Source organism: Strigops habroptila, chromosome 5 (genome assembly GCF_004027225.2).
Source record: "Strigops habroptila isolate Jane chromosome 5, bStrHab1.2.pri, whole genome shotgun sequence".
Taxonomy (NCBI): Eukaryota; Metazoa; Chordata; class Aves; order Psittaciformes; family Psittacidae; genus Strigops; species Strigops habroptila.
In genome coordinates this window covers 52,243,157-52,270,560 of record NC_044281.2, presented here as the reverse complement: position 1 = coordinate 52,270,560, position 27,404 = coordinate 52,243,157, and the positions used below count along the sequence as shown (strand labels likewise).

Here is a 27,404-nt window from a genome sequence, read left to right as displayed (position 1 = left end):
AGGGAAGTTAAGTGTCAGGTAGAGCCTGGGTGACTTAAATTGTTCCTTCCTTCTGTTTTGGGCTGCTTCTTCAGTTCCTTTCTTCTAGCCTCTCAGCACTGGTGCCATGCTGGGGGTTTACCACAGCTTGTTGTGTATGAAAAACTGCTTATTGATTCTGTGTGTATGTGTGCAGCCAGCATGGTGGTGCAGGTTGTTCGGGAAGTTGTTATCCTTGCTTCTCTTCCTTCTGCATAATACTCAGTTCTGCTTCACTGGGGACCGGGACCTTATCTTGAAGCGTGGTGTGCGTGGCAGATAGCTGAGAGGAGAGGTGGGTGTTTGGGCTGGTGATGCAGTGGGGAAGAGGATGGGGCACAGAGCTTTCATCGTCCTATAGATATGGTATTTTTAGTCAGATATGGATTATACCTTTTGTTTGCTGGCATCCTCTCTTTCTGATAACAATAGATTCTTTCCTTTGCAGTGGGCCAAAAGCAGCTAGCTAGAAGAGTGGGAGTTTTAATTGGTAGTAAATACATTCAAAAGCTCAGTATGACAGGTTAATATGAGAATTTACCTTTGTATGTCCATTCCTGCTCCTTGGCAGGTGACTTACAGAGTCATGTACCAGGAAGGTAAGCAAGTGCTGTAAGAACTGCTGCTGCCTGCTGTCATTCCACATCTTGGAAAGGTTTAATTCTGCTTTCTCACCTGAAGCCTAGGGAACATATTATTTAAGGGCAGTTTGGGAAGCCCCTATTTTTTTCAGTAAACCGAGATTTTTTAAAATGGAAGGTGTGGTATTGGTCTGTTTTTCACACTACTTTGAGGTCACATCTTTGGCTCTATGCATGTATTTGTGTCCGTCCAACTGGAGGACATCAGTTTCGTTTAGAGTCATAGCAGCAATCTGGAAATGAAAGCTTAATATCCTAGCAGTTAGTATCATGGCCATTTCTTCAGACTACTCCCCTGCCCTATCCCTCCCAAATCAAATAATCCTGGTTCTGCAGAAAGCAGACTTGAATCTTGCAGAGCAACTTTGTTTTCTAGAGGGCTGAATGAGACAGCTACTAAACGCAGACATCTGATTGTAGATAGCTCTTTAAGCCAGCAGGCTGGCATGCAGCAGCTAAAGCTAGCTAATTGCAAATCAGATATAGGAGACAGGTAACAAGAGTAACTAACCAGCTGAACAGCAGCTGTAGCGGATCCTCCAGTGCTGAGGTTTCTAAATCTAAAGCAGATTATCTTTCTAGGAGGAGTGCAGTAGTGCCACTTTAAGTCTTTGAAAGGTTCCAGTAATACTATGGCTTGTAATATGTGATCCTCATGACTGACCAAACACAATGGTTATTTTTGGTCTTTGATTATGAAAGTACTGCACATGCTCTGCTAACCAGAACTGTGCCTAATCATAGATGGTATCTTCCTGCTGCATATTGTATGCTTAGCTTTAAAATAAGCATGGGTCTGACTTGCACTAAAAAACCTTGTGCAGAAATTCTGCAAAACTGATGCTGCTTATTAAGGCAGAATGAACAGATTAAAACCAACCCTGTCCTAGAGTAACATATCTTGTTCCTCAAACCTGAGGCACAGCCTGCAGGTCCTGCTAGCCCGATGCATGAAATCTGAGCTCAAGGGTAACACCAGGCTTTTGATGCTCACTGTAGCAGATCATGGCAGTTGCACTGGCCATCTTGGGGAGACTGGAGGAAGTACATTGCATTGAGGTGCTGAAGCAAGTGCATTCCCCCAAAGATTTAACTGTAGTTTGATATATCACTTTGTAAGTAAGTCCCTGAAGAGCAAAAAACCAACTGCACTGTTAAAAGCTTTGTATTATAAAACAGAAGGAGAGAACCGTACCTCCAGAGGTTAATCTTCAGTACAGGAATTTAAATGAACTCATTAAAATCAGCTTACAAATTAGCTCATTAAAATGCAGTGCTGCAGATCCCAAAGTTGGTTGATCTGGCATGCCACTTCTATGGAGAAGTGACTTAAGAAACAGAGAACAAATTGTTAGTATTAAAACTCCCCTTTTCTTTCCAGTCGCATAAAACCTCATCTGGAACTCCTTCCTTGAACTCTGTATCAACAGCACTTTTTGTTTAGAGAATTAAGCTCTGTGTAATATCACTTGCCTCATGTAATGAAATGTATGCACACACTCGTGCCCTCCCACAAGCACAGGAACTCTGTAACTGAGGCCCTGCCACCAAGGATCACAGCGATGTTTTTTTTCCCTTTGCCGAGATGACTGTCTCCCGAGAGGAGCCTTCAAGCCCGGAGCGGGGCGAGCGCCGGGAGCCCCGAGCCCCCGCCAGGCCTTGCCCGGGAGCCGCAGCTCCGCAGGGACTCACCGGGGGCGGCGCCGGGAGGGAGGCACCGCCCGAGCGGGGAGAACCCGCCCCGGGGAGCGAGCGCTCGGCTCAGGGCAGGGCCCGCGGCGGGAGCTCTGCTCCGGCTGCCCCGGCGGTGGCAGCGGCGGCACCGGACAGAGCCGAGGGGAGGGGAGGCTGCGGCGCAGAGCTCGGGGTGCAGGAAGTGCCTCCGCTGGTCTCTTGGGGCGAGGGCGCACAATGGGCAGGGCTGCGCTCGGTGCGCCCCGGTGGAGGTCCTCCTGCAGCAGGGGCTGAGCCGCAGGACACTGTCAGTAGCCGAAAGGTGTCAGGGAAGCTGAGAGGGAGCGGGACTGCTTGCCCCAGGCGCAGACTGTGCAGGGCCACAAACGTCCATCATAGCACACACAGGAAAGGAGGAGGGCATTAACCCGGGAAGCTGGGACTAGTAACAAAAAAACAACAAAAAAAAGGAGGCAGAGCCACTGTCCATCATATTTGAAAAATCATGGCAGTCAGGTGAAGTTCCCGATGACCGGAAAAAGGGAAATATAACCCCCATTTTGAAGAAGGGGAAGGTGTAAGACCCAGGGAACTACAGACCAGTCAGTCTCACCTCTGTGCCTGGCAAAATCCTGGGGCAGATTCTCCTGGAAAGCATGCTAAGGCACATGAAAAACAACGAGGTGGTTGGTGACAGCCAACATGGCTTCACTACGGGGAAATTCTGCCTGACCAATTTGGTGGCCTTCTATGATGGGCCTACGGACCTGATGGACAGGGATAGAGCAGTTGACGTCATCTACCTGGACTTGTGCAAAGCGTTCGACACTGTCCCGCACGACATCCTTGTCTCTAAATTGAAGAGATATAAACTTGATGGATGGACCACTCAGTGGATAAAGAATTGGCTGGATGGCTGCGCACAAAGAGTTGTGGTCAACAGCTCAATATTCAGTTGGAAAACAGTAACGAGTGGTGTCCCTCAGGGATCAGTGTTGGGACTGATCTTCTTCAACATCTTTGTCGGCGACATGGACAGTGGGATTGAGTGCGCCCTCAGCAAGTTTGCTGATGACACCAAGCTGTGTGGTTCGGTTGATATGCTGGAGGGAAGGGATGCCATCCAGAGGGACCTTGACACGCTTGTGAGGTGGGCCGATGCCAACCTCATGAAGTTCAACCAAGCCCAGTGCAAGGTCCTACACCTGGGTTGGGGCAATCCCAGGCACAGCTACAGGTTGGGCAGAGAAAAGATTCAGAGCAGCCCTGCAGAGAAGGACTTGGGGTTCTTGGTTGATGAGAAACTTAACATGAGCCGGCTTCGGTGTACGCTCGCAGCCCAGAAAGCCAACCGTATCCTGGGCTGCATCAAAAGAAGCATGACCAGCAGGTCAAAGGAGGTGATCCTGCCCCTCTACTCTGCTCTTGTGAGACCTCACTTGGAGTATTGTGTACAGTTCTAGTGTCCTCAACATAAAAAGGACATGGAGCTGTTGGAGCAAATCCAGAGGAGGGCCACGAGGATGATAAGGGAGCTGGAGCACCTCTCTTATGAAGACAGGCTGAGAGAGTTGGGGCTGTTCAGCCTGGAGAAGAGAAGCTGCGTGGAGACCTTATAGAAGCCTTCCAGTGTCTGAAGGGCACCTATAAGGATGCTGGGGAGGGACTCTTCATTAGGGACTGTAGTGGTAGGACAAGGGGTAGCGGGTTCAAACTTAAACAGGGGAAGTTGAGGTTAGATCTGCGGAAGAAGTTCTTTACTGTGAGGGTGGTGAGGCGCTGGAATGGGTTGCCTAAAGAAGCTGTGAATGCTCCATCCCTGGCAGTGTTCAAGGCCAGGCTGGACGGAGTCTTGCGTGACATGGTTTAGTGTGAGGTGTCCCTGCCCATGGCAGGGGGGTTGGAACTAGATGATCTTAAGGTCTTTTCCCACCCTAACTATTCTCTGACTCTATAATGATCATTTTCACTTATTACCTTGATAATGAGACTCTACCAGCTGCTGGCAGTAGTGAGTTTTATTTGCATAAATTTTAGGTAATCATACAACTCTACTGCCATTAAAATAATGGTATTGTTTAGGGGGAGGAGGGAAGAAAGACTCAAACGAGTTCTGATATAATTATATAGACCTGTTCAGAATATCTTTTATAAACTATGGATGCCAGTGATTAAAACTGGCCTTACTCTTACAGCTTTTCAGTTGGTTCTTACATTCGCAGAGGCACATGGTAGGCAATACAGAAAATAAAAATATAAAGAATTTACATTCCAGCTATATATTCTGCAATAATATATATCGGTGTGTACATATATACAGAGAGAGAGAAACTCCAAGTACAAAACCAATTTTGGTACATTTAAAGCTAACCTCACTGAACCCCGTATCCACATTAAAAATGTGTGCGGAAAAGGTAGCTGAAAAATTCCTCAAGCTACTTCTCAGTGTTCCAGAATCCATTACACAAACAGTTGCGTCAAAGGTTTTAAGGACCAGTCGCCTACAGAGGGCACCATTTGAAATGCTGTTCTGCATTTGCAGGAATTTGTTTCAGTCCTTCAAAGGGATGGTGACTGGTTGGACAGTATCTCGGCACAGGCATTACCTGGAGACACTTGACCAGCGTTTTTCTAAAGGCCGTGGAGCTGCAGTTATTGTGGGGTTGTTGAGCTGGCTCGTCTGTCTGTCTGGGCTTGTGTCCATCTGAAGAGCACCGTGCCGACTCACTGACAGAGCCAGCTCCTCAGGAAGGTCCAGGTGCCTGACTCTGCTTCTGCTCATGAAAAACATCCCTTTGCCATCGATCTGAAAGGATATGTGGGTGTGAATGTCATGTAGGCAAAGCAGAGATGCAAACCTTACTTCTGCTGGGCAGAAAGGTGAGTTTGTAACCTTGCAGTGACTGTGCCACTTCATATTAAAAAAAAAGGCATTGAAATTTATGAGAGCAGCTAGGGAATCAACTGAGAAGTACTGGTCTGGGGAGCCGCCCGCCAGCACCTCAAGTGACTGATCTGACTAACAGAGTCCATCAGTTTCCCATGTATTAGTGCTGCTAGCTCAGCTTTCACGGTCACTTTTAAGGCAATAACTATCCTAGCAAATTGGCAACATAATTTAACTACTACTGTCTAAACTAGTTTCATGGTCATCCATTTTTCTAAAGTTACCAAATTTTATTATTTTCCCACAATACAATTATATCAAAACATATGCATATATAAGAAAAAGAAACATCTTTATAGAAATGTTGATAGTGCTTTGAAATCCTCTGTCACAGCCAGTTAGACATTGCTAGAGGTCTCCCCACTTGAATATTCCCCGGTTGCGCTGGGCAGAACAAACTTCACGTATCTCCCCTTCTCCCAGCCCCTCCTGATTCTCTGAAGTCTTTGCTGGATGCAGGGCAAATTGAAGATGACTTTTGCTAGGATCACAGTACATGGGACGAGGAGCGTGAGCGTGTAGGTTGGAGGCAGGTAGAATTTGTACTGGTTCTCATCAAAGGCTCTCGACCATCCGTACGTGAGTGTGTGCAGAGTGCTGATTACCAAGGCAATAAATCCAAGGGTGGACTAAAGGGAAGAGGAACACATGCCAGTTAGCAGGAGATCTTGTGCCTGGCTATTTTCCTGTATTTTTTACACTATTTAGTAAACGTATATAGCACAGAGAAAGCAATGAGTATTCCTGTGTTTCTCAGACAGAATAAAACATGACTGGAAGCCTTTTCTGGGTAGCGTACCAGACTGCAGTTTCCTTTTTCTAATCAGAGGTTAAGTGTGATATTAGAAACGCAGCAGGAGCTTCCCAGAAGATGCTGCCAACTCGGCTGAGAGGTGGGCTCTGCCTCCATGTGAAGCAGCAGCCCCCAGCCCCTGCCGAGCATGTAAGTGTGGGCACCTCACAAATGCTCCTCCCGAGCTGCAGCTGCCAGCTCCGCTGCCTGCTGGTCCTGGCTGGCAAGAGGCTGCTGACCGGCGGGGTGAAGCTTCAGCATTGTGGCTCTGGACCAGCAGTTGGCACTGTCAGACACTGGTGAAGCTGCAGCTTCACACAGAGCAAAGATACCTTCAGGTAACTACCATCATCTACAGGAAAATGAGATTGTGGAGACAGAAGTGCTTGTTCTGAGGTGAGCAACACCTCCGAAGGGTTTCCTTCTTTGTCCTGGAGATCTGTGTTGGTTCATAAGCCAGTCCGTCACGCATCAGGCTGTGTGATGGACTTAATTCTTGAAATGGGGAAACAAGAGCCCTTTATCACTCAAGGAGGCAGCAAGAGCCCAACCGCTGTTCCACAGACAAGAACTTACCCCATTTTCAGCTGAGACCATGGCTCCCAAGCACCCAGAGGCAATATTTTGCCTGAATGTTTCCAGCTCCCTTTAAGGGTTGCTTGCAGGAGTGTTTTTAAACTGTGGTACCCTCACTGGTGGTTTCCCACCAGCATCAGAGGTGGTGGCTCCCGAGCTTGCCCGCTGGCACTCAGCAGGAGCCAGGCACTCGCTTCTGAAGGCATCTGAAGTGCAAGCCTTTGGTGCTGTGTTTTCAAAGAAAAGCTCAGGAGTAGCATATCGCTCTGCTGCCCTGCTTTGAATGATTAGTCTAAGCCTGCAGTAACAACCAAATTTCAGGATGCCTAGATGGAAAATTTTGCTGCTGATGTCCCTAACTTAGGGAAGGAAGCCTTTACAAATCAAATACTTGGCTTGGTGCAGCTTGGCAGAGATCAGCAAGAAACATGGTCTTCCTCAAGGTATGCCCAGGGAAGACGTATCGAGCTGCTCTGAGCTTCTCTCCCACAGGCAAAAAAAAATCCTTGGGTGGCAAAAGGCTCTAAGTACCAGCTTGGGCCTCATCTGGCAGAGCAGAGATGTAAAGGAGGGCAGGGGAAAGGGGACAGAGTGAAGTCTAAGGGCAACAGATGCTTTCTGCCCTGGGTGGAGGCTGCTTTTCAGCCTGAGCAGGGCTCTATGCATAGCAGAGGTGTCCGAGCTGGAAATAATTTGTTCTTCTACAGTTCCTCTTTCAACAGCTGCTGGTACTGGGGGAGAGCAGGAGTGGAAATTAGTGGGACAAAAGGTGACAAACCATCACAGGTGCTCAGTGACCCACCTTTGTGTGTGGATGGCGGGGCGCATGAGACTAAAAAAGCTAATTGTCAAAAAACGTGGATAAACTGCTGGTGGCTGGGAACAGCACTGGCAGCGCCTCAGACAGCAGCAACGGGCTGATCTGCTTGTAACACATAGAGGGGCTGTCTGGTGAGAGCAGGGAGTGCCTGGGAAGGGTCCCAGTGCTGATGCTGGCTGAAGGACCTGTGGTCAGCAGGGCCCCATGGCTGGCCCCGCCAGGCAAGCTGTCAGCTGTGAACAGGTTGGGCTGTAAGTCCGTGAGAAACAAAAGTTTTGCTGATTGCAGCCTGGCTCAGTACATATAGCTCAATATATACTCTGTGTAGTGCAGTGCAGAGCCTGCTGAGCACCGCACAGGAACTGATTTGCCAATGTGCTTAGCCCTGGCACCACACTGAGTTTTGAAACTCTGCTCTTGTTTATCCTCCCCATGCAGATTCTGGCTATGAATCTTTTTGTTGTTGTTGTTGTTGTTGTTGTTGTTGTTTTTAATTTTGTTTTAAGCAGTGGCAGGGGTTTCTTTTGCACTGTCACAGCATGGGCAATGTGGTGCCATCACCCATGTAAGGTGTTAAAGCCCTCTGCAAGACAGCTGTATGGAGATGGTTATCTTCCTAATGCAGGCTTTGCATGTATTTTCTGTTCTGTATTAACTCTTCTATCTTCCCCATCTCCCTGGTGACTGTGAGGCTCCCTGTGAAGGTGATTCAGTCACATGTGACTCATTTAGAAATGTCTAGGCTGCATCCAAAGCAAGCAGCCCCTTCCTGACTCTGATACATTTCTGACTTCTGCTGCCATCAGTCCCATGAAGTCATTAGCTCCATGGAAGTGGCTCTGGCTCACACTTCGTCAACAGGAGGGTTAGGAAAGGTCTGATGACAGATTCTTTATATCTTGCAATACATAAGCTAATAAAGAAACCAGGTCAATTTAACCTTCAAATTCCAGGAGGATTTCTCAGGATGGGAAGGTAAAGGCAATCATACACATTTTTGCTTCTCAGCCAATTAGAATTGATTTGTAAATCACTGGGGAACATTAAAGATGTCTCCAATAAGTTGAATTACATATGAATCATTCCTGTTATCCAGTGTCTAGATTCTGTACATTTTCTGTTAATCAAAACAGGACATATAAGGGAACATATATATGGACATATAATTGGACATATAATTGTGTCCAATTTCACAAGATTTAATTGAAATTTGTATATGTGCAGAAACTACTACAAAAATTAATCGCTTTTGTTTCTAAAACCTTAGCAACAATCCAAACAGTATTTTCAGTCCACCAGGCAACAGATGTGTATTTTAAGAGTATGGCAGTATCCCATGACACTAGTACAGGCACTTACACTGCTGCTGGACAATGTCAGATTTGGGAAGCTCCAGATAAGGAGGGGACCAAAGTGGCTCCTGAATTTGTATTCAAGCCCAGTCCTCTCTCAAATGTGGCTCTTGGTGCAGTGTCTCAAACACACCAGGCTGTTCAACTGAGATGACAACGAATTGCTGCATTTTCTGGAAAACATCTGGCTGGGGCAGCTGTGCTCTGCATTTTCCCTCTCTTTCACTTTTCCCAGGCATGGGAAGCCACAATGCCTCTGATGCACTGTAAACAGATCAAGTGCTAGACATCCCAAATATTTGACAAAGCAGCCTCACACTTCACCCTTTGTATTTACATGCTGCTGCTGTGCATTAATTCAGGGAGGATCACATCATACTATGTGAATATTAACATCTAGAGTCTGGGAGCAGTAGCTATATCTGCTCTTAATTTCTTCAAGAAACTTATTGAAGAGTAAATAATTTAGAAGAGTCCTCATTTAAAACAAACAGACAACATTCCCCCCTCCCCCAAACTGGAAGCTAACATGCTAAGAGATCTGTAACCTGCTCTTTTTACACGACATTTCCACAGCAGGGCACAGTACCAGCTGTGCCTCTCCTGCATGTGATCAGCTGGGAGCTCATGTTGCGCTGTCATGCTTTGTCCCACAGGGACAGAAATAGGAATGAGTATCTTTCCATGAACTAGGCCAGCCAGTTCTCATATAGGGCAGCCAAGAGCTATTTTGGAGCTGACCATCACATATTTGGTTCCAGCACTGACATACCCTCAGAAAGATGCAGGAAAAGGTCCCAAGGGCAGATGCAGCAGTTGTGTTACATGCACTGGTAGGAGATGGCAGCACTATCTGCCACAGCAAATAACAAGCAATAGGCCAAGAGGAAATGGCCTCGAGTTGCAGCAGGGGAGGTTTAGATTGGAAATTAGGAAAAATTTCTTCCCTGAAAGGGTTATCAAGCACTGGAACAGGCTGCCCAGGGAAGTGGTGGAGTCACCATCCCTGGAGGTATTTAAAAGATGTGTAGGTGTGGCACTTCACTTAAGGACATGATTAGGTGGTGGACTTGGCAGTGCTGGGTTAATGGTTGGGCTTGATGATCTTAAGGGTCTTTTCCAATCTAAATGATTCTATGACAACTTATATACTACATGATACAATGCCAGCACTCTCCAGGAGAGCTGCCAGGCTGCCAGGGTAACCAAAAAGAAATGCAGAGGGGTTGGATGCCTCACTTCAGGCTGCAAGGAAAGACTCGTTTGGGATTCCTGGTATGAGATGCCTAAGCCAGGATCAATTTATCCAACATCCCAGCAGCTGCAGCTCTCTCCTGAGACATGGTGGCAAGAATTATTATGCTTCTGTTGTCTGATCTGAAACAGAGGTTTAAAGCTGGGTCTCCCTTCTCCCTGAGGGACAGTCTCTTGGGATCAAGCTCTCCTGGTGAGGCTCTTCTACTCAGTGTAAATAATTACTTACTAGCCCACAGCAGTAGAGGAAAAAAGACAAAAACTGACTTGCTTGTTTGGTGATTGGGGCATTTGTGGGGGAGGTGGGGGGAGCAGGCTTCAAACTCCTGCTCTAATGAGTACTGAATTATTTATATGCCATGGAAGAGCTTCAACAGGAGAGGCTGGATGGTAGATATTCACTTCTGCACCCGCGAACCCTGCCCTCCCCTTTTGAAAGTTTAGGTGTGTGCCTGTGTGATGCATAGAGAGGGTCTGCCGGAGAGATGGAGAGGACTGGGGTCCCATAGGGGCTCAAACATGTCAGGGTGTCTCATGGGTCACTGTAGCAGAACAAGAAGCCTGGTGCATGCTAGGCAGCAGTGATGTAGGAGACACAAGTAACAATGGGTTTTAGGGCTATTGGATACGACAGTGACATGGTAAGTGGAATGTGACCTCAAAATCCTCTCTAATGTGCAGGTAATACTTGAGGGTTCATTCCCTGCTATCCTCATCAGTTAGCCCTAAGCCTAGCTCCAAGCTCATCCCTGGGAATGCTGCAGCCCCTGAGTTTGGGCTTTGTGAATGTCCCATGTGGTGGACTCAGGTCACTGAGGGAATTTGGCTCTTGAGAGCTTGGACATTGCTGCAAGTGGGAAGAAGGCTCCTAAACCACTGAATGATTTTGGAGAAAGAAAAATTACATTCCTAATTCACTTTTGAGTATCAGACATGGTCTTTTCATTGAAATCATCCTCAGTTCTCTGTGCTTCTTGGGCTCTGGCATTCTTATAGACCAGCCTAAGCCTCTTTGAATCTGTCTATGAGTATTTAGGTGAACGCAAGCTCCACCAAACCTGACCTTCCCCTGCACTGTCTTCCCAGGTGCTTTCCTTTGCAGAAGCTCACTCTCTCTGAAATGCAAGGGCAGATCTGTGTCTTCCAGCCAGCCATCTCCATGGCAGGTTACCTGCCTCCTCTCTACAGTTTGGTGCAAACTCCTCACAGCAGCTCCAACATGTTGTGCATGACTGACATATAACTGACTCCAAGGGGGATCTTGCCCATGGAAGTGAACAACCCTGCCCTCTCAAAATAACCCCAAGGCTTTCTGCCTTTCTACTTTGTGTGACTTCAGGAGGTTTTTATCTGTGAATGGCAGTGCTGCTCCCAGGCACTGAGTGAGGGGGAAAAGGACTCTGCAGATGGGTGTCACGCAGGCAAAGCCCACGCTGTTTTTTTCTCAAGATCTCTAACTAATGTTGCCAAATGTAGGGTGAGAAACCAAGACATTAAAGACGCTCTTCTGCAAAGCCTGCCACTAATCCTCATGTGGGTGCCCATAGAACGTTACATTTTACCTTTCCCCCGAGAGAAGCACGCCATGCAGACAGGGTGAGCCCTGAAGGAGAGCAGCATGGCCCCCCTGGGACATCCACATCCCGCTGCCCTGCTATTGCCTCTGAGTGTCACCTCCTGGGCAGGGTATCCATGGCTCTGGGGTGCACAGGGAGGTGTGGAATGGCAGGCTTTGCCCCTGACACTGTGTGCAGCTTGCAGTTGCTGTGCTGGAGCAGGGATGGGCTGGGATGACAGGTCAACCTCTACCCTCTGGGTATATGAGGGCCTGACTCTGCAAAATCACTCTCTGGCATCGGCAAATACCAACTTTACCTGAATGAAACTGAATTCCCTCCAGTTGAGAGAGTTTGCGATGGATGGAAGTGAAGTGATGGCAAGCAACGACAGCAAGCCCAGGGCAATTATTCCAACAGAGATATAAATCTCCATCCTCCAGACTTCCTCCTCTACCCAGATATTCATCTTCTTCTCCACAGCCTGGAACAACAATGAAGGCTTGTTAAAATGGAGTGCTTAGGAATAGAGGAGCTGAATTTTCTGTATTTGTTTTGGTTTTGGAAGCAGGTTTCCTCGATGAACACTTGGTCCTATTCATGCTGCCAGCACTGTTTGCCTATTTGGGAGGTGTGGAAATGCTCTTCTATACCACCATTTGGCCAAAGCTAGACCTGATTTGAAGCCTGCTGGGAAAAACTGCTGAATGCTTTCAGCTCCCATAGCCTGTAACCACAGTAGCAAGCCCCAAAGTTGCATTTGGAAAGATAATTAGAATGAGAAGTCAGTTTAAAGCCATGAAAACAAATACAGATGCTTGAATACGCAGTAGTCTCCTAATAACTTTTGTTTTAAGTGCATTTAGGGGGGAAATTGTTCATGCTAATGGAAGGGAAGATGGGTTTTATGCTGCATGGCGAAGAGGAACATTTAGAACCATACTCTTCAGCCCATTAAATGGGTTTAATTTACTAAACAAAGATGTTGCTAGAAAACAGGAGGTAGAGGGAAATGAACACAGGATGTTTGCCTGGGATTAATGTGTGACTGTGGCAGTGAAGAAGAATCTGCTCAAGGCTGGAGCTGAGAGGTTGGGGATGTTGTTTGATGGATGCTTTGGACAGGCACTGCTGCCAAAACCAGCCACCCTGCTCCCTTCTGCCCCCACAGTCCCTTCCCTCCTCCTGAGGCAGCTATCCCAGCATAGAAAGCAGACTGGTTGTGGGGCAATCATTAGATTCCCCACTCAGCTGCACGAAGCTTGTGCCGTCCCAGGAGAAAGTGTGGTGGAGCAGCGAGAAGCCAGAGGCAGGAGAAGGGCAGAATGCCATTTCCCCATGGCACTGTCGAGTTACAGAGCTGGCTGAATTGCCTGCAGGTAGCACTCTCACACTGGATAAACACTGACAAGAGTCTCAATAAGGCAGTAAAGTCCGTTTCCATTTCCTCCTTCTCTTAGGCTATGACCAGTTCTTCATCATCCTGTTGTAAAACTCCCGGAGGCACATTGTGAGGACACACCTTCTACCAAACAATTCCCACTCCCCTAATTGTGACTTGGCCACTCCAGCAGGCACCTACTGTGAATGTCAGTGGGAGCAAACAGGGCTCTCCCAAAATACGGATAAAATTTGAGGAGTACTCTGCTTCCTCCGCTACTGCATTTCCCCTCACACTTTTCCTGCCTCTGTGCCAGTCTCAGACATGCCAGGTGCCAGGTACGGCTGGTTTTAAAGACTTGCCTGTGCTTCTGGGGAGCTATGGCACAGGGGAGTTTGATTGTGGCCCTGCTAAGATGCACGTGCAGCACCCTGCTAAGACAGCTGGTCCTCAGTGCGGATGGGTGCATGCCTGGCGCGTGGTGTGCGGTTGCCTCATGGAAGAAGAGCTCGTATAGATAACAGCTTATTCCCACTGTCACACACGTGCTTTGGAAAATGAATGCAAAAGCCAACATACTAAGCCTACTACCCAACATCTGGATGTGTGTAGAAGATTATTACAGGTGCTGACCTGAAAAGTACCCACATTACCTGCTTGACAGCTGTCTCAATTAACTGGTAGCGGTGGGAGCGGCGCATGGGCAGACAGAAGCTGTACATGGCATGCAAAGCTGCACAGAAGAAGCTGAGGAGACCAATCTGCTTTCGGTGCTGGAGCCACTGGTCGAGCCAATCTGGAAAGCGCCTGTATTTGGTGCCATAATAGAGCTGTGAGCAGGCTGCCAGCACCCCAGGCAGGTAGACAAGAGACAGCATGACGTAGGCCACGCAAGGCAGTGTTGTGTTGACCACCTCAATGGGGATCTTGTACAACTTGTTCTTCTGCTCCCTGATGGAAGGGTGGATGACCTGCCGGATCAGGTTGTAAGTGAAGAAGCAAAGAAAAAGGCCCAGAGCCAAAAAGATGGGGATTTTCCAGGCTGGCAAGAGGCGCAGTGGAATGTTCTCGATCTCAGAGGCTGATGACATGCAGCCCATATCTACAGGGGTGAATCCCATGACTTGAGCAATTTCTGCTACGGTGCGCTTGGCTTCTTGGTTATTTGAGCAAATTGGAACCTGCAATGAACAGAAATATAAACACAGGACAAAGAGAGATCAGGCTGCTGGGAATGAGTGCGGCGGGAAGGATGCTAAAGGGAGCCTATGTTATGAGCATCATGCTTCCTGGCAGGCTTTCTGATGGGAATTTACCATGGCTGCCAAAGCTCTCTCTTCTGGATAGTTTTCCTTTCATGTGTGCATCACCAGTTTGTTTTACTGGCTGTGTTTAGATAAACAAATAATTAAATAATAGTTTTCACTTAGGTAGAGGCTCCAAGGACTACAGAGCATGAAGTCAGTGAGGGTACTTAATTTCTGAGCAAAGCAATGTGGAAGCCATGGGGTGGTCTCTGAATGCCACAGCCAGCACTCAGACTCCTTCTGCTGGAGCCTAAGGCCATTTGCTGGTGCTACCAGACCCCAGCTGCTGAAAGTTGGAATTTGGCCCTTGTCAGAAGAAAATAGTACCTGCTTATTTCCATCCCTGGCACCTGACTGCAGTGTCCATGCAGAAACCACATTAAATCCTTTGACCACAGTGCAGGCTGGGAACAGGGAAGCCAAGTACTCAGCGTTGGATTCTTTGTGATGGTTGATCTCAGTGTTGTTACTAACGTCCACCAGGATCTTGCCCACCAGCACATCAGCCAGGTCACAGAGAGTGGAGTAATGTTCCCTGAAAACTGCCACAAAAATGACATCTGTCTTCTTCACCGCCTCAGCCTGCAAGGTGACTTCTGCGGCAGAAGGGAAGAGGCCAGCTTTTCGCCTTGGATTGCGGCTGCCAACTACCACCTTGAACCCAGAGCACACCAGGCGGATGGCCAACGACCGAGCGAAGTCCCCGCTCCCCAGCACCCCGATGGTGCGGCCAGCTGCAGGCGTGATGCTGGGGTCACCCTCTATGCTCTGGTGGCCCAGGAGGGGTTTGGCCATGTCTCCTCTGGACATCCTGGCAGGAAAAAAAGGGGAAATGTAAGTTCATTATGTAGCTCTAGCAGAGATCCAAACCACACCTGTGGTCATGGGGAAAAATGCCACTTGGGCCACTCGAACAGAAGTGCGTGTGGTTTTGGTCCCAATAGCCCAGGACCCAGCAACAACTGGTGGGTGCCAAACCCACCAGCAAGTGAGTGATAATGTACAAGCACCATTGGGGTGGGATAAAACACCATGCTGGGTTGGAAGGCAAAGGGTTTTAAGAGGGTTTTTTGGGTTTGTGTGGTCCAACACCTGCTGGATACACTCATCCACCCTTTGCTGTTCTTCATGCTGGCATCTCACATTGCAAAGCCAGGGCAATGCTAATGGCAACCAGGACCAGTAACTCTCAGATCCCCGTGAAGCTACCAGGCATCTTTCATAAACCCAGAGCCAGGGGTCCATGGGGATCCCTGAGCCTGCATTTGGGAAAGCCGGAGGGGTTGCTTCTGATTTGCAGAAGCAGAATCTAGGCAGAGAGTTTCAGTTGAAATGAAAGTGTCCTAAAAGAGGTAAACGAAGAGAGTTGCAGCCTTTGCTTGTTTCAATATTTGGGTCTGGCAAGTGCTGTTTGCTTCAGCTCTTCAATGAGTAATGAGAACTTACTCATGACATTTAAAAAATATATTAAAATATGATGGGATTTGCTCATGAAAGATCTTGATGAGCTTTACAAACATTAATGAATTTTGCCCTGTAACACTCTGCTCTCCATAACAGATTAGATATTGAGGCCACGGAGAGGTTTAAAGCAGATCAATAAATCCACAGACAGCACACCAGCCAGCCCTGGTGGTCAACAGAAACTCAGCCAGGGAACTGCCAGGCTGCTGCCACCAGTGGCTCAAATCTGCCTCTTGGCTTAAGGAATTGCAAATTTGCCCTTAAGGAATGGGGACCAAGACAACTTGGTTTTGGCAGAGTACAGTCTTGCCTTATAGCTAGTCAAGTTCTTTCAGAGTGAAGGTGACTACTCTGATGGGGTGACCTGGTCCCTGGCACGGGCTATATTTTTCATGGGCTTTTGGAAATGTTCTTCACCCAAGGCTTTTCTGGGATTGGTGCAGTAGTGGTGCAAAGGGGAAGGGCACTTGTGCATGAATAGTTACCAATGGGAAACAAAGGATAAGAAGAAATAAATAATTTTCATAAAGGGAATAGGTTATCAAGGGATTTCCCTGAGGATCTGTGTTGTTCAACATGCTTGTAAGTGATCTGGGAAAAGGAGTGAATATTGAGAAGATGGAGCTTGTGCGTGATGATCATTTAGGACAGTCAGTCATTATTGATGAAGAATCTGCAGAAGGATCTCCTCATTCAAAGTGCCCGAGCACCAAAATTCACTACTGACACATGGCAAGAGCTGCCTATGGGCATAACCCTCCCTAACTATATGTGCACTTTAATGAGCTGTAAATTTGTTAAAACCACTCAGAAAAATGATCTGAGGGTAGCATTACTCTGAAAATACCAGCTGGGTGCTCCCTGGCAGGCACACATCAAACAGAGCCTGAGTTACTGGGGGAGAAGATCTCACACAGAGGTATCACGATCTCTCAGTCCTGCTCTTCATGAAAAGTCTAAAAAACACCTTTGACAGATGGATGGTAAAACTGTATGATTCACTATCCTGAATACAAAAAAATCACAGCTTCAGTGACAATACTGTTTCAGTGGCAGAGGTCTGTCTGCTCTCCTTGCCTTTCACTAAGCACCCCTTGTCCCAGAGACCAAAGATACGTGTTAATGGAAGAAGCGCTTCCAGGAGAAAACAAGTGCCAAAAAAAGACATGCTGACTTCTCCCCTTTAATAACACCTTTCCTCTGCTCCCCACACATCACATAGGCTTTCTTTCATGCTCTAGATAAGAAAGTCCTGTTAAACTCAGAATTACTCATACTTCACTCTGAAGGTTTCTGCTTCTGTTCCAGACCTGCAGAAGGGTTTCTGTGCTGCAAGGCTGATTTGGTGATGCTGGCTGTGTCAGCTAGGTTAATCCAGGCAGCTGCCTGTGCACAGACCCCTGCCAGTCACTCGGATGTTTCATCCAGGAGTTAGTAGGAAAGGCATACAAAACAACACAGAAAACACTACTATACCACTGTATAAATCCGTAGACCGAACAGCACACTGCAGTGCTGCTCACTCCACTGCAAAGAAAAAAAAGGGAATAAGCCTAGAAAAAGGCCCTAGGGAAAGAGTGGGTGACATAGGGCTGTCAGCTTGGAAAAAAAACACATGGGTGAGGAGGGAGAAGGCACCACCTGGGCTTTCTCAAGGTGAAGAGCAACCTCACAAGTGGAGCTCTTGTCAATTGCTGGAGCACAACATGGAAACACCCGTCCTCTTTGTCCACAGTCAGCTGTGTTGCAAAACCCCTAGTGTAAAGTAGAGCAGCTCTATCTGAAAAGATGTTGGGTTGTTTTTCCTGGCCCCTTCTTATAAGGGGCTTTATCAAAAGCTCACTGCTTTACTTTTTAGAAACCTTCTTCCTGCACCTAAATTTATTTGTAACCAGAACTATTTGTTCTAGGGCCAACTCTATTGTTCAGCCTAATGAGCTTTCTTTCCTATACATTTCCCCACCCCCTTTTCCACCACCTGTATGCACAAAATGTTATCCCAAAATAGAGAGATGCATCTCTGGCTCTTAGCCAAGGGGAGAGAAATCAACATTCAGTGTGACAAAGCGGTTGTTACCCGCAGACACATTTCATAATCGATCTAAAGCACCTCAGAAGCTCTCTCCATGCTCCCACCGGGACATGAATTTTGCTGCAAGCTAGTTTTATTGTAATGTGTTTTCTCTGTCCTGTAACTGCCACTGAACATGTAGAGAGATGTTGGCGATGTTTGGAGATAAACAGCTTTGCTGTCTCCAGTTATTTTGATTAAAAAGAATGACAGAAGTAAATGGCCTTTGAAGTCAGCAGGATAGTTAAAGAGTAAGAAGCCTCAAAATCTTTTATGTGGATCTTGGTGTGATTATTTCAGTCTTGCTTTGACTGTTGGGGCTGTGGAGCAGGACCCATCCCTGCTGCACAGCCCTTGATGGGATGGCAGCTTGGTCCCTGCCGCTGGCTGCCACCTGCCATCACTGCCACACACCAAAACCCTCCCGAGGAAGGAGGAGAAAATCCCTCTTTCACTGCAAACGCATGTCGCCAAGATAAATGCTGTGGTCTCTGTCTAACAGATGCCTGGAAATGAAGTGTCTGATTAGACAACAGTTTCTTTCACTTCTATATCTCTGTGGAGCACGCAGACCCCCTGTCTCCTGCTGCCGTCCCTGACTTGTCATGTCTACACTGCTTTTTCTGCACCTATGGACAATGTGTTACCTGCTTAAAACTCTCCCTCCCAAAGCTAACTCTTCATGGCATGGTCAACCCATCTAAAGCCAGTGCAAAGCACCGTGGTCAGGATGCTGCAGAGTCACCTGGAAGCAGAGGCCAAGAGTGAATACCATGGTGTTCAGACACATCTTTATCATGCTGCAGCCTTAGATAAACCTCATTTACTGATCTTCCCTATCAAGGATACTGCAGCCCTTTTGAGTTATGGCACGTGCAACTCAAGATCGGTTTCTCACCAAGGAAGATACAAGATGATTTAAAGCACAGCCCTCTGGAAGTAAACTAGCTTCAAGCCTAACTGGGAAGCAGTCCCCTAATTAAAGTATCTAATGCAGTGTAAAGCTGCCCTTCAGCTAGACTATTAATGACACCCTTATATCACTGCATGGGGATGCTACGTCCAGCTCTAGCATGCTTGTTCCTGTGTGCGGTTCACTGACCGCATTGCAATTACTGCTATTATTTGCAGGACAATAGCAGTGATGGCAACGAGCAAGATGGGGAGCTCCCCTCTGCCAGGCACCCTACCAAAACTGGCCAGAAGGCCATGCCTGCCCCAGAGAATGGGATCAGACAGACAAAAGCTGGGTGAAACGAAGCAGTCAAATCTCTGTTGCCCAGGCAGAGGGAGGGAGGGGCTCTCACAGAAGAAAAACACGGATAATTCAATGTGTTTTGCACCTGAGGCTTGGCTGAGGCTGTTAGCTTAGGCTCAGCGCCAGGCAAACAAGGTTTTTCTGCCTCCCTGCCCACACTGAGCAGCCTCGCTCAGGTTTTGCAGCAGGACAGCTGGATGGGATGGAGCTGCGCTGCAGGAGCCCACTCAGGTGTCTCTGGGCTCACAGCAGAGCCAATCTGCCAAGCAGATCATCAGCCACCACTAACAGGGAGCTGGCTCAGTCGTTATCCTCCTTCAACAGACATGGGGGACTGAGATACTAATGACAACAGGACTCCAGCAAGTTTGCCTGGGAAGACCCAGATATTCTTGACCACATCTTTAACAATGAGACCACCTTTTTGGGCCCCTTTCACCTCCTCTGGTACAGCAGGATAGCCTAGCTGTCTCCTGCAACTCACAGTCTGGAGGTGCTTGAGTTGCAAACCCTGAAGAAGGATGGACTTGTGGTGGCAAGGCACAAGCTTCACTTCAGTTCTGACCAAAAGAAATCAAGACCCATTTCACTGCCTTGGTATTCAGATTTATCAGATAAAAGACAACTTAGTTTTATAGTAACTCTAATATAAAAAGCAGTGTCTTAAATATATCGCTGAGTCAAACTGTGCCAAAATACATGGCAGCAATCCCATAAGGAGCTCCAAGTAAGGATCCTGTCCCGTGCAACTGGCTCCTGTTTGCACAGAAGCTCATCTCCAAGCTCAGTCTCATGTATGGAGTCCCACCTCGCAGTGTACCTTGGCTAACACAGCCGCTTTTGTGTCTTCCCCCAAGGTCAGGTTCTGTTTAGTCTGACCACAACCGAGTCTTGAGTGTCTGTGAATTCAACTTGATGCAGGTCATCACAGAGCCTGCTCTGTGCTTCAGCTTCTGCATTGGGAGTTGTTTGAGATAAAGCACGTAATTATCATCTACATCCCCTAATGAGCATGTGGGTCGAAAGACCAGAAAGCTGCATGAGGAATCAGCTGATATAGCAGAGCGCTTGATCAAGTCATTGCAGAGGAACATCGTGCTTTCTGCACCAGGATGGTCCCTTTGGGTGCTGCCAGCCATGACTACCACCCAACTCCATGGAGCATAGCCCCACATACATGCCAGAAGAACAGGGGTGATCTTTGCCCCCAGGGGACTTTTGGTCTGCATGGAGAGACCTTTGAACCACTAAGCTGAAGCCCTACAGTTTCTGTTTGCAAAGCATCTCCTGCTGTGTTAACCCTTGAGAAGCCCCAGTGGGAAAGGAGCGTTCAATGAGGTCTCAATTCAGGTCTTACCATGAGCAGAAATGCTCACTTTTTTGGCTACAGCTGTTTTGTTTCCAGGGAAAATAAAACATTTAAGACTCTTTTCCACACCCTGGGTGTCCCATCAAGGAGCACAACAAGTACTGTGTACCTGTTGGGACTGGAACAGATTTAAAAATGAAAATGGCTTATCCAAAGCTGCTTTAACCCCAGCTCTGGTGCACATTTCAGGAGACTTTTCGGTCTTGCCCAGGCTGACTGGAAATAAGCCCTCTGCTCTGCAGGAAAGGGAAGGAAGGGGGAAACTAGGCTTTCTGCCCCTTTCCCTCTTTCTCTTTCCAAAGCAGAGGGAATTCCCCAAAGGTGCAAACCAGGAACTGGCAAAGGGAATAAATCACCCTTAGGTATTCAGCCAGAAAAGCTATGCTGCAAACCTACCTGGGACACCAGCCAGGCTGTGAGAATGAGGAAACGCTGGCAGCTGGGCTCCCCACCACCACCATCCTTTGTCCCCTTCGCCCGTGGGGCACGGAGCACTGATGGGGAACAGGGGTGGTTCACCCTGCACCCGTACTGTGGGGTGGGGAGGTGGGACAGGGACCTGCCCCAGAGGAGATGGTCGTACCCTGACTGCTGGGTGCTGAGGTTGTCCCCTGTGATATGGTGGTGACAAACCTGCTGCAGGATCCCAGGGTTGCTGTGACCCCAAACCTGCTGTGGGACCTATGGGGTTGCTACATGTCCCCCTGACACCGCTCTCCACCCTGATGCGCTTTGTATTCCCAGGTCCTCATCCCTCCCCCTGTCCAGGGAAGGTGTTTATCTGTTAAAACTGATACCATAAGCTCCTACAGAGCCTAGCTTTCTCCCCTCTGTATCTCTTGATTGAATTAACCTCATCGCTTCCCCTTGTACCCACTTGAAGTACAGAGCAAATCATTTGCTCCCTTCTCTGCAGACACATTCTGCACCTGGAGAGTGGGTTTCACATCTCCCTTCAGTTTTTCCTGCACAAGTGAAACCCAGTTCTTTCCTCAGAGCTGTTATTTGCCGGGTGTCCAACAACTCAGCCTCTCATCCTTGTTCTCATTTTTCTTAGAGGACTCCCAGAGCTGCATATTCCAATTGAGCCACTGAAAGGCACCGGCTGGAGCAGAGATGCCACTTCCCCAAGTGCCACTTTTCTTTCTTCATCTCAGCAGGCTGTTTGCTTTTGCAGAACTGCGTGACACTGTTGACTCATGAGCTGCGGTGCCCATCACCCCATTCTCTGGCTCCTCATGGCCACTGCCTGGCCGGTCGCTCACCCAGTGTCCACATGGTCAGTCAGTCCTACCACACAGGGCATAACACATGCCCTGTTTTTTTAGACCAGCTTTCCATTTGCCACAATCTTTAATTCTTTGTCTCTCCTCTAAAATGTTTCCAGTCCCTCCCAGCTCAGTATCACCTACAAACTCAGTACGTGCCTCCCTACTCCATCACCCGCTAATGAAAACATGGGCTGACAGGCACTGACCTTCCCCATTCCATACACCCTCTGGTTTAAACATTGATAAATATTGAGGATGTTGTTTTTGGAAGCCAGCAGTGAAGCCAAAGGCATGTCCCTGACCACGAGCTGTTCTTCACCACCACCAAAATTCAAAAACATCTTTCAAAACAGGGGAAAGTGGAGGATAAAGGGCTACCAGTGTTTCCCATGGAGGCAAAATAATCTCTTTTTTTACCACAAATGCTCAGACATTTTGGCTACAGTTTTCCTACAGAAATACATCAGACTCTGGGCACTTTGCAGGGACAATTTCCTTTCCCAAGGTTACACAGGCAACGTTAATGCTGAGCAGAAAAAACACCCGCCTATCATATGGAACTGGAAAACAAACTTTTGGCCCGTTCTTTTCAACAAAACTAAGCACCGTTACCAACTGATAGATAGCCCCCAAACTCTCCTCTCCCACATTTGCCTCCGAAGGCAAGGGGCCCCCCTTTGCAGTACCACTTCTCTGCAGCAAAGTCCTTGTCTGAAGGACTTCCTCTACTCTTCTGCAGAAAGATCTTGCTGCTTGTGCCTTCTGTGTTGATAGAGTAATGAGAAGCCTGAGAAGGACCTGCCCTGTAATAAAACTTCATAAAATGAAAATCTGAAAGTCTGGGAAACCCAGAAGTTTCATTGTAAAACCATGGAGAGCACAGACCTGAACCAAGACAGGGTTTTGCTACAGCAGTGCTGATGCCGACAAAGCATACAGGACTCAACACGAGTTATTTTCCCTGCTTGTCATCTCACAGTTATTAAGTGATATGAAAGGGGGGTTTTACAACAACTCCAGGTGTTCTACTTAAGTCTTATGTGGCTTCTCTTGCTTTCTTTTGGGGTCTTAATTCACTTGCTGTTCTTACCAAGTTAACAGCTATCTCAGTGAATCACCCATTTCTGAGCATTCCCCTCCCCAGAGCGCAGGGAGAGCAGGGAAGCAGCCAGAAGCCCGAATGGTGGAAGCTTCTCAGGTAGATCTAATAATGCCCTGCAGCCAGACAGGATGGGAGGAGGTGCTCCTGCCTGAAAGAAGCTCCTGAGCTGGAGAAAATCTCTTCCGCTCTCCTCTGGGCAGCATGTGTGCTGTTCTGCCAGGAGCTCGAGGGCTTCAGAGATGGTGAGACCTGACTTCAGCAGTCACTGAAGGGAGCTGGCAGGCTCCAGCTGTTTAAAGCCTCTTTGTTGCTTTCCAGGAAAGACACAGAAGAATTCTACTATGTGTGCATGGAAATATTTGGATTGGCTATTCCTGTGCTGCAGCGACTGTTAGAAGAGTCTCCAAGATCAGCATTCCCTCGCAGTTCTGATTTGCCTCTCTTGGTGACTCAGAAGATGCACAGGACCACATGGGGGGAGAAGATTGCCCAGGAGGCAGCGTGGGGTGGAGGGAAGATGCAATCTGTGGCACAGGGTCAGCCCAGATCCTACCGATCTCTTGCTTCCCTCCCTCGGTGCACAGGCACAGAACACAGTGCACAAAGGTAGCTCTGATCCAGCTCTGAATAAACACAAGGGTGAAAATGGGGTGCTCTGTCCAGGAAAGGCAACAAAGCTCATGCACGACCACGTTCTGCTTCTTCTGCCCTTCCCAGCAGCTCCTGGGAAGCTCCTGGGAGAGAAGGGGCAAACGTGACCGGCTGACGAGGTGGTCCTGTTTGTGGACCCGGGTAGGTGGGAGACATATGGGAGATGGAGACTGAAAGTCAGCTCACTACCCTGTGGTACTGGAACCCCAGAGCACTCTGCCTTCCCCTTCCTCCCCCACTGTTTGCTTGTGCCTGGCAGAAACGTGCCTTTGGTCCAACATCCTGGGGAGCAGAGCTCACTCCACCTTTTCTCCTGCACTGGCAGGGGTCTTGCAGGTCATCCCAGGGAGATGAATACACCTGATACCTTCTGTTGAGGAACACCAAGCCTCTAATGTCTTGCTCTCTGGGTGCTGTCTATTTTACATTTCTCTCTACTTTTCTTCACTCCTTCAAGTGGGTGAGACCAACAGGAAAGGAGGAAGAAGAGGGAGTGTTACTGACCTGGGACAAGATGGGAGGAGAAGCAAGGGAAGGCAGCAGGTGGCTTCACCAGGAAAGGACCACAAAAGGACGATGACTATAGTGATCATGCTGCCTTGTGAATATAGCACTTGTTTTGCCTGAGCAGACTGTGTTCCCTGGGGCATGTTCAAGGCATGCCACGGACGTACCTGCTGCGCTGGGCAGAAGAGGTGTCCAAGAAGGAGAATACCTTGGTATAAGCAGCAGCAGAAGCTTCCAACTCAAGAGTACCTTTTCTCGGAAGAGGGATTCTCGTGCACATGTCTGCACATGTACACGAGCGGGCGTGCACAGTGTGCCTTCCCCCAAGGACCGCAGCGACTTAGTGAGACCCATGTGTGCTGGATGAGTACAAACACCACTACTCAGGAGAGCCAAGCTGTGCTGGCTGCTTCAGAGGGAACTGATGCTGTCAGCCTGGTCAGTTCTGTCCATCTGGGATCCCGCTTTGATGGTCTTTAATGTGCTTTTTTAAAACCAGCTCGTATTCTAAGTACCTGAAGCGATCCATGTTGGCATCTGTTCGTGCTTGCACACGTATCAGCGTACTTTAGTGGTGGACACATTATCTACAGACCCTGATTCTTGAAGCCTACAGTCCATGGGGAGCTCTCAGAACATTTTTTCCAAAGACTACAGTGGTGTACTCATAGGAACTAAATGGAAATGCACGCGTTACCACAATCAAGGGAGAGACTCATTGAAAATCTGAGAACCTGGAAAAAGGATGGAAGGAATTTCTGTATCAGTTCCTTAAACCCTGGGCAAAATTATCAAAATGTTCAAGTGATTTAGGCCCCAAAGTACCTAAGAGCTTTTGGAAACACGATGCAAGCTCCCACGTCATCAACGTGCTTTCAAAATGTCTTATCCTTGCAGTTATGCTACATTTCACTTAAACTTAGATGACGATGGGAAACTGCTCAATCCACTGTAGGACTGCAGGGAAAACTACTCTACAAAGAAGCAGTAAATTAAAATATGAAAATAATTACCATTTTCCTCCATCATGGGCTTGAGAAAAAGCTAATTCTAATCAGTGATGGTAAAGTTATAGTTACAAATTGGTGGTATGTGACATATACTAGTTCTTGATGTATATTATTTCTTGGTATGTGATATCTCCTACCACAGCTGCCGGTGCCTTTCCCACCTCTCAAGAGAGTTGGCGCGGCTGGCCTACTTCTTCCACCATCGGAAAAAATGTGTTTCCCCTGAATCTAAACCTGCTTCTATTTATGAGTGTGATGTTACAAGGTCACAGTCAAAGCATAGTTCCTAACAATAAGAAGCGAAACAAATCAAAAACAAAAATAAAAAGCAAAATAAACAAGCAAAAAAAAAAAAAATAATTATGCTTTCCCAACGCATGTTTTCCTGGGGCTTGGTGTGGTTTTTTTAAACAAAGACTTGTTGAGTCATCAACATTTTCTTCTTTCCAATCATGGAGGAAATCGAGTACGTGCAGTGACTATGGGATCTTGTATTTCTGTGCATTCATTTCATAGCAAATGTGATTTTAGAAGAGGAGAAAACTTCAGCTTGATGGAGGACTAACAAGATTTAAATACTGCATCTCCTCAGCCCTCAGGAGTATTGATGCGGGAGGCAATGGCCTTCGTCTCCTGCTGTCTCTCAATTTTGGTTTCTTGCCACTGGAGGCAATTTTCTCTGTGTTAGTTTTATTTAGGCTACACTGAAGGAAATGATCTGGGGTCCTCAGCACCTGTCCGTCCCCCTGCTTGGCTCAGTGGGGTGCAGGCATTACAAACCTGAACGTTTCCCCAAGCTCTCCGTTGTTCATGACTGCCTCATGCACCCCTCTAGACAGACGTTACACCCTGTGGGATGGTCCTACTACAAAGTCAGCTCTCCAGTTCCTTCACAGCTTTCACCCTTCCGTACTCCAATACGAATCCCATGCAGTCCCCCCCATAGAGCACTCAACCCTTGTACCTTGTGTAAGCTCACAAGGTACATGTAGGGACCTTGCTACAGAATCCACATGTCTGCTCCCTGCCTGCCTGAGGGCCTGTGGGCCCTGGCAAAGATTTTCCCCAAGTTTTTTATATTTCAGTGCTGATTTTCCCCTGGCTGGATAAAGCCACACATCTCCTCAGAGCATATGTAGAGCTGAGAATGAAAAAGTGAAACCTAAGTGCAAACTGCCCTCTGCATGAGGGACATAACTCGACTTGCGCATCTATCTACACGTGCCACCCCACCGCACTCAGGAGAGCCACAACACAGGTCTACCTGGACAGCAAAACCCGCCCCGGTTTAGGTGGGTCTGTGCCCCGTGCCAGAGGGTTTACCTCACCTGCACGGACGTGTTCGGCAGCCCCGGGAAAGCGCCTCCAGCAGACACCCCTCATCGCGGCCCCGCGCACCGGCCGGGGACGGGCATCCCACCGGCCTCTTCCTGCTGATCGCAGCATTTGGGACACACCAGCCCCCTTGGAAATTTCTGGCCGGGACCTGGCCCGAGCCCCAAACCCAGCGCTCGCACCGAGGCGGCTACAGTCGAAACCGCCCTGGGGGCCGCTCCAGCGGCCGGCCCGGACCCCCTGCCCGAGCCCAGGGGCGGAGCGGCCGCGAGCGGGACCAGAATCCGCTCCCCATCCCCGCCGCGGGGGAGCCGGAGGGACGGGCTCCGGGACCGAGCGCTCCGTGGCGGGGGCGCTCCCCGCGGAGCCGGGACAGCCATCCCGATCGAGGCGCCCCAGGCGGCGCCTCCCTGCCGAGCCGAGCCGAGCCGAACCGAGCCACCCCCGCCCCTCACTGCACGCCCCGCGCGGCCCAGCTGCTGCCGGTTCGAGCCCCGCCGTCGCCGGGCCCTGGCCGTGGGCAGCCCTGCCGTGCCGCGCCGTCCCCGCAAGGGAGAATCCGGCTGTGCCCGTTCCCCCGCAGTGCTCACCTCTGGGCGGCGGGAGGGCGAGCGGAGCCGTCCGGTAGCCGTGAGCCGGGAGCGGTGATGTCAGGCCGCGGGCTCCGCCCTCCTGCCCATGTGCCCGGCGGCGGCCGCCAAGGCACCCGCGCCGCTCCGCTCGGCACGGCCCGGCTTGGCACGGCTCCGCTCGACACGGCACAATTCGGATCGGTACGGCGCAGCCTGGCCCTGCGCAGCTCTTCACCGCCAGGCTCACCGCATGGTGCAGCACAGCATGGCATAACCTGGCCCGGCTCCGCACAGCCTGGCGTGACATAGCCTGGCCCAGCCAAGGCTCATTGCATAGCCCAGCACTGCCCGGCCCAGGGGTGAGAGAGCAGGAGCGCTGCAGCCCTGGCCCCGCCGGCAGCCCCGTTCCCCGCTGCGCCTGCCCGGGTGGCACTGCCGTGCCGAGGTTAAACGCACCCAGGCGGGAGGGCATCGC

At 48.9% G+C, this 27,404-nt stretch overlaps 1 protein-coding gene across 4 annotated transcripts; it reads right to left on the bottom strand.

The window, feature by feature from the left end:
* Window positions 1-4,450: 4,450 nt before the first annotated feature.
* On the bottom strand, window positions 4,451-27,404 carry STEAP3 (STEAP3 metalloreductase). Of its 4 annotated transcripts, XM_030488147.1 has the most exons (6): window positions 26,948-27,014; window positions 18,502-18,599; window positions 14,647-15,130; window positions 13,666-14,193; window positions 11,951-12,115; window positions 4,451-5,909 (listed from the first exon to the last, which is right to left on the bottom strand). In XM_030488147.1, exons 3-6 carry the CDS (start codon window positions 15,127-15,129, stop codon window positions 5,619-5,621), a joined length of 1,467 nt encoding a protein of 488 aa, XP_030344007.1. In that variant the 5' UTR covers window position 15,130; window positions 18,502-18,599; window positions 26,948-27,014; the 3' UTR covers window positions 4,451-5,618. The 4 variants fall into 4 exon arrangements, with proteins under 4 accessions (XP_030344007.1, XP_030344008.1, XP_030344006.1 ...); XM_030488148.1 differs by lacking the exons at window positions 18,502-18,599; window positions 26,948-27,014 and adding an exon at window positions 27,386-27,404; XM_030488146.1 differs by lacking the exon at window positions 18,502-18,599 and having other exon boundaries at window positions 26,948-27,051.